Source organism: Echeneis naucrates, chromosome 14 (genome assembly GCF_900963305.1).
Source record: "Echeneis naucrates chromosome 14, fEcheNa1.1, whole genome shotgun sequence".
Taxonomy (NCBI): Eukaryota; Metazoa; Chordata; class Actinopteri; order Carangiformes; family Echeneidae; genus Echeneis; species Echeneis naucrates.
In genome coordinates, this window is record NC_042524.1 from 8,361,770 (window position 1) to 8,379,469 (window position 17,700).

Genomic DNA, 17,700 nt, shown 5'->3' on the forward strand with positions numbered 1-17,700 from the left:
AAAGTTGGAAAGGTGCTAAGAGAAGAGTAAGTTTTGGAGAATAGGATTGGAGACTCCACTGCAGGGGAGAGTAATGTAGGGTGATATCTGTCACTCTCTATTGGGTTCCTCAATGGCCCCGCCACCCCTTCCCTTCTGATGGCAAACTAACCTTAAACTACCCGAGGAGAATCAGACTGCGCAGCCCACAGCTACGCCTGCCCCCTCTGATTTTGTAATTTCATCACAAAGTCTGTCTCTTTTTTGGACTTTGATCTTCTATCCCCTTTACCTCTCTCTTTTTCAACTTTCTCCACCCTGAAGAAGGACCTCTAAGGCTTTCATCTGCTTTCTTTAACACTGACCATTTCATCACAGAAAAATGGAACACAGAGAGAAAAGGATGCCGAAAAGAAGAATAGTTGACGGGACTCAAAATTGTTAAATCATTCTATTGGTGTGTCTGCTTAATGTCCAGGGTACAGCTACAATTTGAGTTGTACTAATGAACAATCCATTGGTTTAATCATTCATTCATTCATTCATTTATTCATATTCCACCTCTTATCTGTTTCCAGGTCGTGGGGCCATTAGTACATAAAATAAAAAAAAATCTCTTAAACCCAAGACCATTAAATAATGTTGTCAGCAGAAATAGACTTTAGTCTAGACTAGACTTTTGCTTGGTGTCAGTCGAGCCACAGCCTCAGGATCTAAAAAAAGTTTCCATGTTATATTCAGTTCTGTTGTAACATTCAGGTCTCCCTGACAGACTTGAAATCTGAATGACTTTACTCTGACTATAACTGAAAATGTCAAATACAATAACATAAAAATAACATTTACCAGAATGCCTTGCTGATATAAAGGGGCAAATGGACTTCATGTGAGCAGCACCGTCCTTTAAAAGGCCCAAAGTAAAGTCTGTCTGAAAGGCTCCAAAAGCAGACTTGTGTTCCAGTGTCAAACCATTAAACTTTGCCTTTAAGGTTGGATATCATCAATTGACTGATTGCAAATTCTGCCATTCTGGATAATATTCCAACCCCTTCCAAAGAACAATAACAAAGTAGGATTTTATACATGGCCATGAGGAAAAGAGCACGGCCAATGTGGGAGCATTGATATAAATGGGAAACACACTGTGACACTTTGACACTCGCACTGACCTTATTTGCCAAGCTGGTCAACACTCTCTGTGCTTCATGGGAAAACAGGTTCTTCTGTGCATTCTTTATGCCATTTATGTCTAACTGTGGTGACACTAATGGCTCCAGTTTACAATGTTCATGCTTCTGACTCATGGTTATAAAGTGCAGGACGATTAGCACATATTATAGGTCTTGTGTGAAATATTAGTCAAGAATATTCATCATGCACTGCACACAAGGATATGAAATGGTCTCCTGTGGTGTTCTTTTAGGATTTACAAATAGGAGGCTCAGTTTGTTGTTGACTAAGTGAAGCTTGATTACAGAAGGCCAAATCTACTAAACAACATTTGAAGCTTTGATTAGTTTTGTGGTTTTTAGGGATTTTACCTACGGGCAAGTTTAACCCAGCTCATAGCATTTATGTGTGGTACTTGCAAAGAGTACATGTAGAGAAAGTGTGTGCTGTAGAGAGTGTTTATCAAGCAATCACAAGGTTTTCAAAGCTTCAGCTGTAGAGTTGTTAAGATGTCATACACCACCAGAGTCCCCTATTCAAGAAGCCACAAACTTAAAGTAAGATGCGAAAGAGTCGCGAGGTTGAGACTGCAGAGTGTGATTAAGTCAGAAGGAAAACGAAAACTAAGATGCTGCCATTAAACAAGCATATGAGGTTGATTTGTTCCAAATCCTACCTTGGCCTGTAAATGTCAGCTAAAAGTAAACTGGTACATGTTGCCTCTTTTCTCTTTTGTGTACTATTTCATTTAAAACAAAATTCAAGAGCCCTATTCTTGAAGCACCCAATTATCCTTTCCGCTTAGCTCAATGTGACAAGTTATTGCTTTTTTGTGACCAATGTCAAATTCAGGGAAAGCATCACTGGAATAGTTAACAGAAAGGAAGGACGAGACAGAAGAGCAGAGAAAGTTAAGAAAAACATGTACAATGCAACCTGAGAAAACATCAGTTAATACCTGAACATCCAAGTGGATATAATAGAAGATGTATTCACGCCAAGGACCATTTCCACTTGTTTCCCCGACAGACAGTGAACTAAATTTTAACTTTCTGGTTCTGTTATTATAAAATTTCATTTGTTTCTTTTTAAAAAAAATCTACCTATGCTGCAGCTCAGCAAGGAAATGACTTCTGTGGTAAGACAACAGGGACCTAAGAAGGCTATAAACACTCACTTATTTTACTTGGTGTTTACCGTGCGTTGATTCCAATATGTGTTTACTTTGTCTCATCATTTTGAACAAGTTTTGCCATCTGACCCGCAGCATTTCTTAGCATTGAGGCTGCTTAACATCTGCTGCGACACTACTGCTGTTCCCATGAGCAAGGCACAGAATCCTCAGCCTCACTGTGTGCTGATGACTCTGCAGCCTGACATCTGTCTATGTACAGTACGTGTTTGCGTGGGAAAGGGGGCTGGGGGGTACATTTCAGTTCATTCTTTCTCTCAGGATAGAGTGATAAGTTCAGTGAAAACCCAAACTGCCAGACTCACCACGTAAAAAGAGGAATCGAACACTGTGGGATGGCAAAGTGAGAAGCTTTGTGATAATTGTAACAAGCAAACAATAATGTAATTAGAAGGTGGAAAAGTAAATGATTTCTCATTCCTCTCACATTTTTTTAATTTATCAATCCTGATCTCTCTCTGTGCTCCTATCCAGTAAGATGCTGTTTGAATGATCACGTTCCCTGGCATGAGAGTGTATGTAATTAACCTATGAGATTCCTGCTGTTGCAACGTGCCTTTGGCCTGCCCCTCGGCCTGCTTCGGTGGATAATCACTGCCATCTACTGGCCGGACATGAACCCAGGCAGACCCGGTGTGAGAGAAAGATGTGACAGAGGATACAGTTGGCACGATCACTCCCAATATTCCTGAGATGACAGATTGCCGCCCTGCCAGGAGACATCGGCAGGAGATGATGCAAAATGCTCTCTCCTTCCTGTCTATCTTCTATCTTACTTCACTTGGGAGGTTAATAGTGTCTGAGGAGGAAAGTCTGACAAATGGAAAATATAAAAAATGGAAAGGTCCAACCCAGACCATTAGAAAAAGATTAGATGGAAATGAAATGCTGGGTTTAAGTCATACAGTGAATCTAACATAAGTACATCTAATTACACATGCATCACAAAAACTTCATAAGAATTTTCCTTAATATAGATAAACAATTACGTCGGACAGCACAGATGGCTTACTTGAACTAGAGAAGCGGTTTACCAGATAATCAGCTCAACTCTATGAAGAGACCAAATCAATCACTAACCTGAGCGCTGCTGATAAATTACACTCAGACTAGCTAAATTGGATCGATCATTAGTTTTAAATTGCCACTCTTAGTGTCGCATGTTTCGCATGAAAAGACAGGCTTCCAGTGTTCCAGTTCCTCAGTCACTGGTGCACTTTTAGTATTTCACTGCTCTTTTTTCCACCATTTGTTCCACTTCTTCCTCCTCTGGGAGTCACATTCAAGAGCTCAACCAGAACGCAACAGGGCCCCATGAGGGAGTCTTACAGGTTTCTGTCCTTGCAGCAGTGGCTTTCGGAAGTTTGGAGTATATTCCCAATAGCAGTCAATACTGCAGAGTCTTATCCATCATTTCGTAGAAAGTCCCTCAGCTTCTTGGCACCTCATGTATTTCCTTGGCTTACATGTGCATGAAATAGAAGTATCCACCTGAGTCTTAGGCCATTTCTATTTCCCACACACACATGAGGACCCTTCTGTTCAGTGATGTATTATCCCAGCAGGATTTCAACTTGTAGTGTTCAGTTAAATAATAATCATGTCCGTGAAAAGGTTTATTTTGTGTCTATGTAGATACTACGTTTTTATGTCTAGCAGACAGGTGTATTAGTATCAATTTCTTTCTAATTATGTGTGTAGTAGGTGCTTGTTAGGACTAATTACACACTGAAGCCGCATTGAAGGAGTTTTATCTCAGAACTGTGATGTAAAAACACTGTAATTATAGATAATGTGGTTGTAATTGGGTACTTCTTAATGAAAAGACTTTAAATGAGATGCTTTGTCGATGACAGCAGGAGCTAGATGGGACAGGGAGATTTCTAAGGTATTGTTCTTTCTTAAAGAGGTCTCCTTAGTTTTTTATTTTTATTACAAATGAGTGTGCAACAACAATATTTAACGTGAAAATGGGGGTCATCTGTGTTTTCCCGCTCGTCAATTCAACCTCACTTCAGAGGCTAATCGATCCAGCAGCTGGCGTGTCTGCCGCCCTCACATTTAACACCTGGGATACACATCATGGTGAATTGAATATCTTGGTCACATTTCCATGCCTACAGATAGAATCTGAGCATTACACAGAGCCAAACATTAGTCTGCTCACTCGTGTCAGAAATACATGAGGGCTTTTCGGTACATGCTCCTGCATGTTATTTCCAAACTGTGAATCATCAGCTAAAAAGTGAGAAAACCTGAGTCACACTCTCTTGTTTGAGATCCACCTATCTTTTTTTTTCTTTGCCCTCCACCCACCAGCTGAGATCCAGTAGGATGCCATGTTTTTCACCTGTGACTTGGCTCTCTCTTAATTCATTTATTCCCCTGCTCCACCTCATCTTTTTGTCATGTAACTCTGCCTTCTCCCTCATGGAAGTGAAGGGGTGTAATTCAGCTGCGTTTGATATTCTCCCTCCCCTCCTCAGGGATCTGTCAGTTGTGAAACCACACTTTGATCCATACATGCTTAGCCATGGCATTCATGGTCTTGGCCTATCACGCTCAGCCCTGCCGGTATGTCCACTCCTGCACACTTCAAAGGTTTTGCTCCTTAAAGTTTAAGCTCTTCCTTTCTCACGCCAGTGAGCTACTTTTACTTTTTCCTCCCTATCACCTTTGTGTTCTGTTGCATTGGGGTCACTGTAGCTTCTCTCAGGATGAAGAGTACGAAGCAACATGAAGGAAATGTTATAGGTCAGAGTGTCAAAAGGAGCCATTTGTTTTGCACACAAAAGTACAGACGCAGAGCAGTTACCTTTTTGCAAACGCTGTTCCCAGTGTGTCAAATACTGATATCTGCTGTGGAAGAGATTTCATTCTCTGGAATAACATTATAACTAGACTTTCATCTGGTGCTACCCTGTAACTTTGAGGTTGATGGACCTTAAGATTCTACTCGCATCCATCCTCCTGCTTTATTGTTTCACCGTCGCTCGGTGTCTCAGGTCAGCTTTTAACTCATACTGTATGTTCATGGGAATTCACAAGGAGGATGAAGGACATGGGTTGACATTTGTTATATTTTCAGAGATATGCTCAGTCTAAATGTTAGTTTGTTCCCTGTAGACTCAGAGACAGAGGTGGAAACGTGTGACTGGACTTCAGCCCGTCCACTAACGTCCTTTGAAAGCTCTCCCCAGGCAGACACTGAAATGCTTTTAGCAGAAGATATGATCCAGACTTTGGCGCCCCCTCTCTGCTTCCCCCAACACTGTAGAGTTCATCCCCTGCCCTCTGGCGCTGTAGGTGTGCTCAGACAGGCTGTATACCCGTCACTCCTTCAGTGAATTTGTTTACAAATCGGCAGAGCCAAGTAGGTGTGACTGGGTCGCTTGTGTTGAGAAAGTGGATGTGGATACATGGAGCAGTTTCAATCCATCAACAGACCACAGAGCCCACAGTGGCTTTTTTTTTTTTTACTGCTCTGGGGGTGGGGTGGGGATGGACAAAGTGAAACTCATGGCCAGGAACAGCTCAGCTTGTAAAAGGGTGAAATATTGCTGCGTTCTTTTGATATTTTATCTGCCAACAGTTCTCGGCTGTAATGCCTTCAACCTTCACAGGCGCCCTTTCCTTCACAGGTGACAGGGGCCTGAATGTCATCTCATGCAGGTCCAGCAGTTTTCTGAAGGGAGCAGGAGGGAGGTGGAGGGTGTGCCGGGAGAATTAGAATGTATTTCAGGTCTGAAGCAAGTGGTGCATTGCTGCAACTGGTATCTTAGGGAAGGAGGGAGTTTAAAAAGGCAGGGTGGTGCTGGGGTACAGGGGAGAGCAGGAGGGAGGGGGAGGCTTTTGCGGCAAACTGTTGCTAGGAAACACTTGTGGCATCTCTTCTCCGTCTCCTTGAAATGCCAGAACTAACTGACAGAGAAGCCGGAGTGAAATGTCAGTCCTATCCTCGCAGGAGTTTGAAGAATGTGGCGCGTGTTTCTATTTAAGTAGCCTTGTTTATCAAAAGGGTTCTCAAAGAGTCCACACTATCCGCCTTTCCTCTGCCGGAGCAGAGTGTGCTGAGGATGCAGACTGGAGTTTCTACTGCTTCTCTTGTCTTCTTTTGTCTACTTGGTTGTCTTTCTTGCATTATCTTTCTTTTTTTCTCTCTTTCATGATATTCCTTTTGCCTCTTTTCCTTTCTCCCCACTCCATTCCCTAACTCACTCACTGGCTGACAGGTGCTATTACTTTCTCTCACATTATTCTCCACTTCCTATCTGTCTTTTATTAGTCTCCCTCGCTCCCCGATTCCCTCTCTCTTTTTCAAATATCAAGCCATATGGTCTATCAGTATAATCCTCTGCCCAGATATTTGATTATCAAAGCTGTCTCACTGCAAAAAGCCTCAACTCTTCACAGGCCATTATTCAGCCCCTCCCCCTGCTTTCATTACATTATAATTCTCAGACAGTGTGAGCAGACAGTCTGAATGGGATGTAGCAGTGGCATATCAACAAGTTAGATACTCGATATTCATAAAAAAACTGAAAAATAAAAAATTAATCATAAAAAAGGTGGTATCTTAGTGTTTTCAATGTGTGGTATTTCTGAAAATTGAGATAAATATATAAATATAGAACTGGTGACCTGTCCAGGGTGACCCCGCCCTCTCCCACAGCATTGGCTGGGATTGGCTGCAGCATCCCCCACGACCAGGAAACGGAAAAGCAGTAGAAGATGGATGGATATAAATATGGACACGCAACAACTGCCACATCCAATCAGTAGGAGATATCACATTCAAACTATTTCATGATCACGTTTAGGAGAAGTCATTCTGCCTTTGTGGACTCTTTGGATTTGCATATATAACCCTGACACCAATTTTAACAGCCTAACAGACCTATGAACATAATAATATTTCCCACCACCAAATAATAGGGAAAAATAAGGACTATATAAACACAATATCCAGGGATCAGTGGTTCAGCATGACAAAATTAGGAAACTGTAGTTTCCCTCTCAATAACACAATTATGATAAAGCTCCTTAATGCCTTAATAATATTAGCAAACATCATAATTCTGTAGTTCTTCTGGGATTTGAAAAATGTCATCACATTAATGACAAAGCAATAAGCTAAAGGTGTTACAGACACACAATTATGCTGAATTAAAAGTAGATAATTCAAAATTATCAACAAAAAAAGCAAATCAATAATATCTACTATACTATATACTATTTTGTAGAGATGAGGCAAGTCCCACAACTTGTGACAAAATATATATTTTTAAATGAAGGGGATAGTTGGGAATAGTATTTGTCAGTATGGTGACCCAGTTGTTCATTTCATGGAGCACTGGAGGAATATTTGTACTTTCTTTCTGCTTCTCCTCCCGGACCAATAACAAGCTCAGTCTAACTTTCAGCATTGAAACAAAAAGTCGATAAAGTGAGCCTTTTCTGTGCAAGTAAATGTGTGCGTTTTCTAAAGGCCAATATCAATATTGACAGTGTGGGGGGGCGCGCCCTGCGGTTAGGTCTGCAGCTTCCACAGCACACTGGATTTCTAACAGTCCCTGCTTTGTGTCTCTACTAACTGCGCCTGGAGACACAACTTCTCCATGAGACCGGTAAGTGTAGCTCCATTTTCTGTACCAGCCTGCTGCTTTATTTGAGAATGGCTCTGCACCGATGTGACATTAGAGGAGATGATTTTCTACTTTCTATCCGTGATGCACAGATTTTTAAGTTCTGACCTGATCTTCTGATGATGACAATGTTGTTGAGGGTCTGTCTCATTGCAGTTCTGCTCGTATGCTGTAAGTATCCTACAGTACACAGAATACACCATACAGGAGATATACAGTGAAATACATCATGCCTGGAGTGCTCACACACATGCATAAACCTGCCACGTATTATAGCAACACAAGCCTATCCACACATCCACAGCATATACAGCAACAGCAATCAGTTGTGTAGACAAATCTTTCTGTCGTCGAAAATAACTGAAAACACAAAACAATTGGAGGGGGGATTAGGGGGTTACAGATGGATTTCTGTGTGTTACTACAAGAGAGACATGATTCATTTACATCATTGCATCTCGCTGCAAAGTTCGAGGCAAACTGACTGAGGGATATGAAAATGAGATGGCTGTCTCATTGTTAGACAGAGATATGATCATTTGCACCGCACAATGGACACACTGCGGTTAAATGAGAGGTACCTATAATAAGTGTGATATCTGACTCTCACTCTGTTCAGGTTTACTATTATACTGGAAAATGTGAACTGATCATTTTCGACTGAATATAGCTACTTTGTGTTTTGTGTGCCACCCACAGAAAGAATGCCCTCAAACCAAATTAGTAGAAAAGTCTGCGACTGAGCTGCAGGTTTTTTTTTTCCTCGCTTCCTGCCATTATTTTCAAATTCTCCATCTGCTTTCTGTATATTTTCATTAGAAAACTCAAACAAAGCCAAAATCTTCCTTCAGTTCCATCAAAAGAGACAAAGATAACGACAAAACTTTAAAACTCAATTGTAGGTTTTATGAATTTTGTCACATCAGTATATCCTTTGTTGAGCAAATGTCTTTGAACAAACTTGCAAGGAGTGGCCAAATTTGGCCGAGGCTTTCCACATCGCCCATACAAATTAAATGTGAAATAGCATATAATAGCATTTCCTTGCAAGCATTAGCGACACTCACAGTATCATATTTGGTCACAATAATGAGAGACAGAGAAATGGGAGTTGGTCTGAAGGTTTCAGCACCTTGGGTTGAGAAACACGAGGCTGATTTCACTCCAAATGTTTTAACAGCCATGCCAAACACCTCAGCAACCATCAGGCAATAATCATCCAGATGAGCACATTTTCTGCATCGCAACACGTTGGCAGGGTCAAAATGTAGAGACGGCTGAGCAATGCGCTAACAATCATTTTGCAAAACACCAGCAACACCTTATTTCAAACCTGGGCAACAAGGCTACGTAAACATTTTTGTCACAAAGTTTAGCTTTTTCTAATTTTAACTCACATCCTGAGGAGAAGTGCTTTTCTAGCCACAGCCAGCTATTCTCCCGTTCTGTCTCCCAGTCATTAGGGCCTGTAGTGATAAGCAGCTTCTTTCAATAACTGAGCCCGGTGTGTGTTCTTGTGCCAGGGAAGCATGATTGAAATATTTTCTGTTTCTCTGAGGTTAACAGAGTTAATGAAGAGCAAAGACTGTGTCTGGGCAGGATAGTTAGTGTGCTGTCAGAATGAAGACACTACTGTATGAATCACTGAACTGTCTTTGTGGACAAATATCACGGTTTTCACCAAATCTGGCCAGACACTGAACTCAGACATTAGAGATTTTAATCAAATATTAAGAAAGTAACCACATGCAACACAAATGTGCAACTGATATAATACAAAGCACGCAACCCAGAAACGGAAAAAGCGGTAGAAGATGGATGGATGGATAATATAAAGCATGTTTTTCCTTTAACATCCATCAGCTGTTAATGACAAAAACATGCAATTTCTTTTAGCTTTCATTTATACATTACAAGGTTTTTATAGAGGTTTCTTGTGGTTGGTTGTTGAATGTCTTTGAGCCTTTAAAGGAATTCACTTCACTCTGGCTAATGGCTATGGGAACGTATAATATAATAATATATTGATTGGTAATCTGAATACAGATAGTTCAATTATCTCTGGATTCCTTAGATCTCCAAATTCTCTGATACTTTTGGATGTGACATCTTCACATTCAAAGTAATTAAATTCAAATATCAATTCCAAAAACATTTGATCTTATCCTTCAACAGAGTCAGATTCTTATTTTAATTCCATTCATTAATTCTAACTCTGGATGCTTTTTTATCTCTGCTACAGATGTCCTGTTAAGTTGTGCTTCAGAACATAAAAAGAAGAAAGGCACAGAATTTCAAATAAATGACAAGAACGGCAACAGAAACATCAAGGCGAAGAGAAACCACACATCTGCACGTCCTGAGCGATCTAAAATCACGAGTCCAAAAAAGAAGCTCAAAAAGACAGAAAATAAAATGGCACCAAAAAGTGACACAAGCTGCACGAGGCTGGGAGGCATCTGCCAACCAAACCGATACATCTGCCAAGGCCACTACCTTCAAGACAAGTGTTCAGGGTCCAAGACGAGACAGTGCTGTGTGCCAGGTAAAATGATGTAGTTCCATCCATAAATACACAAGCCTGCACATTTTTTATTCAGATATAACGCTAGATGACGACCTTCATACACACAGACTACTTTCATCCACAGTCACACAGATACACTAATAGTCTTTGACAAAGAGGATTAAAAAGGTTGTTTACGGTCATTGTGACTTCAGTCAGACTTCAGAGTCATGAAAAAGTGTTGTTGTGGGTGTGAGGTTGTATCAGTGTCTGACACTGCTCATATAACATTTGAATGGTTGGTGACTCAGACTCAGCAGAAGATAAAATACATTTTTTAAATACCTTTACTCGTCTCTTTAGATGGAGCCTGGAATGTCCTTTGTGCTGGTCACCACAACAACAGAGTGAGGGCATGCGATGTGCACGGCTGTGGAGCGTTCAATTCCAAAAGGTGTGATTCTTCCTGATCTGTTTTTTAAACGTGTTAACCTTCAACTCAAGAGCTCCATTGTATATGCGTTGTTGATAAGGCAGCATGTCCAGTGTTGCACTCTGAATGAGGCAGCCAAACAGCCCTTCAATGGGCATTTACTGAAGCACCTTACACACCAGAGTGACAACACACCAGGAGCCGCCCAATCTCACATTAAATACCTAAAGCAATAGTGGGCGAGTTCAACTTACAAATATATGCGCCCTATTTGTCCGACTGAATATATCACACAACACAGAATACTACTGGCTTGTAACTCAATAAGCAATACTAATATTCAGCATGTAGAACATAAACTGCTTGTAGAAAACCAATATTACAAAAAGAGCACACAATCCTCCTCTCTGCTTCTTACACATGCAACAGACAGGAAGTGTAATTTGCCATTGATTGCTGGCTCAGAGAAGTCGTAATGCAGGTAAGATGAAAAACGTGCTTGGTGCACCATGACTACACAACACAAAAGCTGCAGACCAATGACACTAAATTGCACATTAACCCACCGTTATGCTGACACAATGAGCCAGAGGATAATTGCTCTCAGACACACACTCACAAAAACAGTTTAGTATGTTGCACATGAAGCTGAAGTGTTTTATTTTGGTCTAATTCTCGGTCTCTGCTCTTACAGAGGTAAAGGCCTCCATAAAGCAGTGGACCTGGTCTGTGATGACTATGGTTCAGTCAATGCACCATTCTCAGGAAATTTGGCAGGTCCAGTGAGTCGGAAAGACCCAGCGGGGAATCGGTACGATGGAGTCAAGCTTCTTAGTGATGGTAAGGAAAACCTGATGACACTGGAGTACTTGGCAGCGAGTGCAGCAAGAGAAAGACAGAATATGTTTTACTATCAACCAAAACTGAGTCACAGTAAAGGCGTTGGTTTAGGAACTCAACAATACCAAGAAGCCACAGCTACACAGCTCAGAAGCTGAGGCTGCTCATTGTTAGTAAATTTAAATTGTTACATAAATCGTGACGATGTTGGATCATTTGCATGTATCCAACTAACAGTTATCAAGACATTCAATGAATCTTGACAATGAAAAGTACAGATTTTATTCTCTGGGCACCATAAATACTGTCAAGAATTCAAAATTTGACCTTCTGATGGTGTTCGAAAAAAAAAAAAGCCAGGAAATAACCAAAGTCACTGGAATTCATCCTCTACACACCTTGAATATCCGGACAGATGGCAAAGCAATTATCCAACAGTTCTTATATCACACTGAAGACCAAAGCGCTCAACTTGCATCATGGAGCTGGGCACTGAAGACACATCTGCTTCATTCCCATATCAACAACAAGATTCTCAGATTTCTGCTTCAACAAATAATTCTGAAAACATAAACCATTGTAATCTTCCACTCTTACCTCTGCAGGTTAAAGAGAGGTAAGAGTGTGTAATCCATACTGCACAGGGCCACGGCCGGGGCGGAGGTGGCAGTAGGTCATTATGGTGGAGGCATTAGGTGGGGATGTAAAAGGAGCGATGAATTAGAGGGATTAGTCAAGCTGCAGGAGAGGAGGCTGAGATTCCACTGAACTCCTGGTTGCCTCTCACATCTGCACCCAGTTGGACGTGAAACCCCATCAAAGGCAGTTCACGAGTAATGACCCCCAAAAGGGCCGTCATTATAGAACAAAGCAACGCATCTGCATTTGTGTGTGTCGATGGGGCCCACAGAAGAGCGCACGCATGCCTTTGTACCGTAGAGTATGTGTCTGCATACGTGCTGGAACGTATTTTAAGAGCTTCCTGGGTTGATAAGTTGCCAGCATGATGAGTAAACATCATTAGTCCTCACTCTGCCTCTACCCCTAATTGTACTGTGTTATCAGAAGAACACATGTACTGTCAGCTCCTTTCATCTCCCGGTACAGCGCAGACACGATTAGACATCACAGAGACGCATTACCTTGCCATGATAACCGCATTAATGCTGAGACACTGATAGGACTTAAAGATGGTGTTGCACTTGTTTAGGACTCTGAGATGTTTGTTTCTTAGTTTGTTTTTGTCTGCAGAGTGATGAAATAAAGATGTTAAGATAGTTCCTTCTTTGGGTTTCAAGCCTCTGTCAACCCATTCGGATTTCTAAATGAGCATTTAGAAGCCAGCTATTCTGTTTTTTATGTACTTGTTTCAGGGCCTGACAGCATTTTCATTATTATGGCTGTGCTGTGTATGTGTACAGACTGTGTACAGCACATTAAGTAGGATTCATAGCTTTTAAGGAACAGTTAGCCAAGGCAAGGGGAATGCTAAACCTGCCTGACTCCTTTGTGTCTCTTCAGCAAACATAATGATTTTTTCTATTGACCAGCCTTTAACTCCTGTTTTACACATCCATTCAGCTTCAGTGTAGGAACAGCTGTCTCGAGAGATTCTTTCAACTCAGCTGCATCCACTCCACTCCAACGCTGCGATCTGGGAAAACCTGTGAATCTGTTTCTCACAAATTTTAGTAACAAAAAAGGACAACTTGCTGGGTATGAGTGATTTTTTTGTTTGTTTCTGTCAAATCCAGTTCACTGTGTGAAGATCTTCAACATCCGTCCGTACCGTTACGTTGGCCCGGTGGTCCAAGGAGAACCCCTGGGTTACCTGCTGCCGCTACAGGAGCATTTCTCCGGCATCACCTCCCACCTGCAGCTGCAAAACTGTGATAGCACTGACCCTTCACCTTTCATATGATCCAGCTTTTATTTTGCCTGCAAGCGGTAACTCCCTCACCTTTTGAAACACTTTACATTGACCCTGTAAATTTAACCGTGAGTGCCTAGTTAAGACTAAGAGACCTCTCAAGTTTGGTCCCTCTCAAGTCACAGTTTTGAAAATGGACCCAACTTACTAACGATCTTCTCATGGCAGAATTTTGTTATTTTATATCAATTTCTTCCTGTTTTTTGTCCTTTTGTGTATTTTTGTATTATAAATTTTCCACTGAATATTGTTGTCGTTTTTTTGGGATATATACTCATGTAACGTTTTTTATACCATGTATTTTTATTTGAATGACGAAATAAATGCTTTGTCTCACTTCTGCTTTTGGGTTGGAATAGTTTCATTTTCTATAAGTCATATGGAAAAAGAAATGTAGAATGTGACAAAGTCTACAGTCACACAGTGTCATTGAAAACCAGTATCCACCGTTCACCATCTAATTTCATCCTTCTATGACATTATTGTTTCCTGAAATGTTCTCCTCAATTCAGCCATCAAGTCACTCTCACTCTACCATGTCTATAGTGAGGGACAAGTGAAGAACTGCCACATGTACAGTATCGTTGTAATGTACAGAACACACCAAAAGATGGAGCTATTTTGCAACAAAATTGCCAGTAAAAGCTCAACTTAGTCATCTGTCTTGATAAGTTTCTGCAAAAATTAGATAATATAAATGTAACTGTATTTTTTCCTGCTACTTTAATTAATTACACTAAAATCATTAAAGTATGAAGCAATAAGATGAAACACACTCAAGAAGCACTCTTCTAAGAGAAAGGGCCTGACTGATCGGCCTATTAACCACAAACAGACATGAAAATATCACGTGAGGAAATGAGTCAGGCCTGACACTTCCTTTCTTACACCCCATCTTTATTTTTGTATACATATATTAAATGTTCATATTCCGCTGGATTTAAATGTATAAACACACAGTAACAAATTTACCTAAACTTTAGCAAAAAGCCAAAATCTGGCCAGTGTTTGAGCCAGTAACGCATCTTGAAACAAAAGTGTGGAGTCTGAAGTGGATCAAACTTCTGTGTGTTCACAGTCCATGTGTCTTCACAAACCACACAAACTCACATGCACCAAGCAAAGCACAGGCAAACACACACACACACAATAGCAGACTGGACCAATTCAAAAAACAAAAAACCGTGTCAGTGTGCAACACAAGTCAACAACCCAACCCCAACACTTTCTTTAATTCATTTAGTTCAAGTTAATTTCTTGACAAATCAATTTCAACATTCATTTCTAAGTAGGCTCAATTTTAATAATAATAATAATAATAATAAAAATCCTGACATTTGTTTAGTAGTTATATTTAAATGAATTGGAGGTCTGATTTTGATGTGATATTTTGAGCTTCAGTGTCATTCTGATGAATTAGTCTGAACTTTTTAGATGTTTTCATTTCAAATAAATCACTTTTTGAAAACGTGACTTCAAAGTCAAACTCAAGGTTATTATATTGACGGATGTCCGGATGTCGCCCTCGGGATAAAGCCACAGTGATCACTCTCTGAGGATGGTTGGCATCAGTGACGTCTGATCAAAATGCGCACAGATCGAAATTGGATCGAGTCCGGCGGAGAGGATCCGCAGCCTGACGTTAGTGTCTGTGGGTGGTGGTGGTGGTGGTGGTGGTGGTGGGGGTGGGGGTTGGTCGGTCCGTGGAGCATAATCATGGCCGTCTGAGTTCCTCAAATGGGATTGGGCGAGCTGGGATAGGCTGGGAGTTTGGTTGGGAGCCGTCAGCAGGCCGGCTCAGAGGAGGAGGGGGGGGCTGGAGCAAAGAACCGACCGACCCAGTATCCACTTCTGGCTTGTGAGTCTGAATGCTGGACAGGAGGCTCTACACACACTGTTGTCCGGAATAAAAATAATTAAATAATAAAAAAAAAGCATTTGTTGCGCTCCGATCGGACCGAGGAGGAGGACGGATGACCAAGAAGCGTCACCGCGCAAACTTTCTCAGTCGGGTTTGATCGCTCGTATAAACCCAACGAGAACAGCTTTTTTTTTGTGTGTGTTTGTTTCTTCTTCTTTTCTATTCTAACGGAGACCAGAAGAAGACGAGGACATCATGCCGAGGCGGACCGTGCAAGAAGTAACAGTGCAGGATGTCCAGAAGAGACGGAACCCGAATAAACACTACGTGAGTCTGTTTTCAGAAAATAGTCCCGAAGAGGAGCAACAGATCGAGAGCTTTATGTTGCGGCTCCGCTTCCTCTGCTGACGGCCGAAGCAAAAACAAAGAGCGGATCAAATTACACCTCTCCAATCTGAGCGCAGATACACACACTTTCTTCAGCACAGATTTCCGAGAAAGTCATGTTGTTCCCGATTTTTCGCAGTCTTTATTTTTAGCTCTGCAGTCAACAGAGGAACTGTTTTGCTTTTCTCGATCCCTCCAGCTCAAACACTGAAGTTTGACAACAGCAAGGAGATCCAGTCTCCTCCAAGTTTTTCCTTGGGTGTTTTTCAGGTTGACATTTTACCAACTGCTGAGTCAGAGTGCAGAAAATACAGTTTCCTTCATCAATACGTGTATAGATCTGAGATTGGACCGATAAGTGTTGTTTTCACTCCCATTAGGGTTTGAGATGTTGTAGTTTTAGGTGCCATTACAGTGCATCAGACTGGATCTGGTTCATCCGACCCATCATCCTTCTTTTGTCTGTTCATCTTCAGGTGACTCAGTAATTAGGCAATACATGGAGATATATATATATATATATGTGTGTGTGTGTGTCTCACCCAAACTTCTTCCAGTCCTGCTCATGTGGCCATACTGCCACGTGCCATCACAGGAGAAGGTCCAAGAAAAACATCCCTAATAAGCGAATCAGAGCTGTTCACAAACCGTTCAGACTAATCTGCATGAGGAGAGAGTGAAAAAATTAGCATCCCAGCTTTGTCACACCTCACAAAAAAATAAAAAAAATACCTGCAGGCGCTGATAAGCAGGAAGTCTCGATGGTGGTGTTCCTAAGGACATTACAGTGAGTACAAGGCCATGTTTGAACAGGGGCTGGGCCTAAATATTACCATAAGACATGCAGTGTTTGGCGTTTTATGACTGAAGTTTTGCATTACAGTGACACGATTCGGGTTTGAGTTATTCATATTGATCACAAAGACCAACTAAATAGATAAAAAAGGCTTTTTTACACAGAATAGCTCTACTTCCACAGCTGATATGGACATTAATATCAAATCTAAGAGCTGTAGTGCCATAATTTTGTGCTTATCTCATTAAAAGTATCTGTGACTGAACACAGCATCTCTGCCAGTTAATGGGATCAGTCTTGAATCACTGTCGGGGGCAGGGGAGAAGTAGGTGTATGTGTGGATAGGTGTTCTTTTTCAGCTATCATCCGCTCAGATACAGGAGAACTGGTGTGGGAGACAAATATGTCAAAAAGACAAAGACTCATTTTCTGCAAGTCATGAACAATGACCCTTTTGTCATTCACTTCTGTGATAGCGAGTCAGAGGGGCAATATTTGGGTTAATTTGTGTGCAAATTTTGTGCACACTGTTTAAAGTTAGAGGTATGACATCATACGACGGCTAACAGTGAAGGCCTCTGCCAAGTCCTTAGCAGGTATTCGTGTGAGTTCCGTGTACCTGATGCGTGCTTGTGTGTGCCCTCACATGCATATGTTGGTTTCCATCCATGCATGTGTGAGATGGTGCATGGGTAGAAGGACCAACAGAATTCATACCGCTGTGAGTGTTAGCGGTCAAGGACACTGAGTTCTCCGGGTCCTGTGACTCCTCCATCTGTCTGTTTGGTCTGTGGTGTATAGCCATGTTGTTTTGTGCCTTTGGTATTCTCTGTGCACATGCAGCCCAGACACCTTAAACCCTCCAGAAACCAGAGGTTTGGTTAAGATTACTAAAAGCAGCTTAAAGCTAAACGTCTCAGCTGACTTGGGCTAAATGAGGAAAAAAAAAAAAAAAAGCAAA

The 17,700-nt window shown here is 41.3% G+C and overlaps 2 protein-coding genes across 4 annotated transcripts in view; both read left to right on the forward strand.

Annotated features, from left to right (window-relative positions):
- Positions 1-7,929: 7,929 nt before the first annotated feature.
- LOC115054703 (leukocyte cell-derived chemotaxin-2) lies at positions 7,930-14,037 on the forward strand. Of its 2 annotated transcripts, XM_029520035.1 has the most exons (6): positions 7,930-7,968; positions 8,079-8,157; positions 10,229-10,531; positions 10,856-10,946; positions 11,620-11,765; positions 13,520-14,037. In XM_029520035.1, exons 2-6 carry the CDS (start codon positions 8,106-8,108, stop codon positions 13,684-13,686), a joined length of 759 nt encoding a protein of 252 aa, XP_029375895.1. In that variant the 5' UTR covers positions 7,930-7,968; positions 8,079-8,105; the 3' UTR covers positions 13,687-14,037. The 2 variants fall into 2 exon arrangements, with proteins under 2 accessions (XP_029375895.1, XP_029375897.1); XM_029520037.1 differs by lacking the exon at positions 7,930-7,968 and having other exon boundaries at positions 8,021-8,157.
- A 1,492-nt stretch (positions 14,038-15,529) lies between these two features.
- The window catches only part of sh3pxd2b (SH3 and PX domains 2B), a 32,220-nt gene continuing 30,049 nt past the window's right edge, over positions 15,530-17,700 (forward strand). For both annotated transcript variants that reach the window (XM_029518699.1, XM_029518701.1), the window contains exon 1: positions 15,530-15,883. In XM_029518699.1, coding sequence (XP_029374559.1) covers positions 15,812-15,883 — 72 coding nt within the window. In that variant the 5' untranslated portion in view covers positions 15,530-15,811. The remainder of the gene's footprint in view (positions 15,884-17,700) is intronic.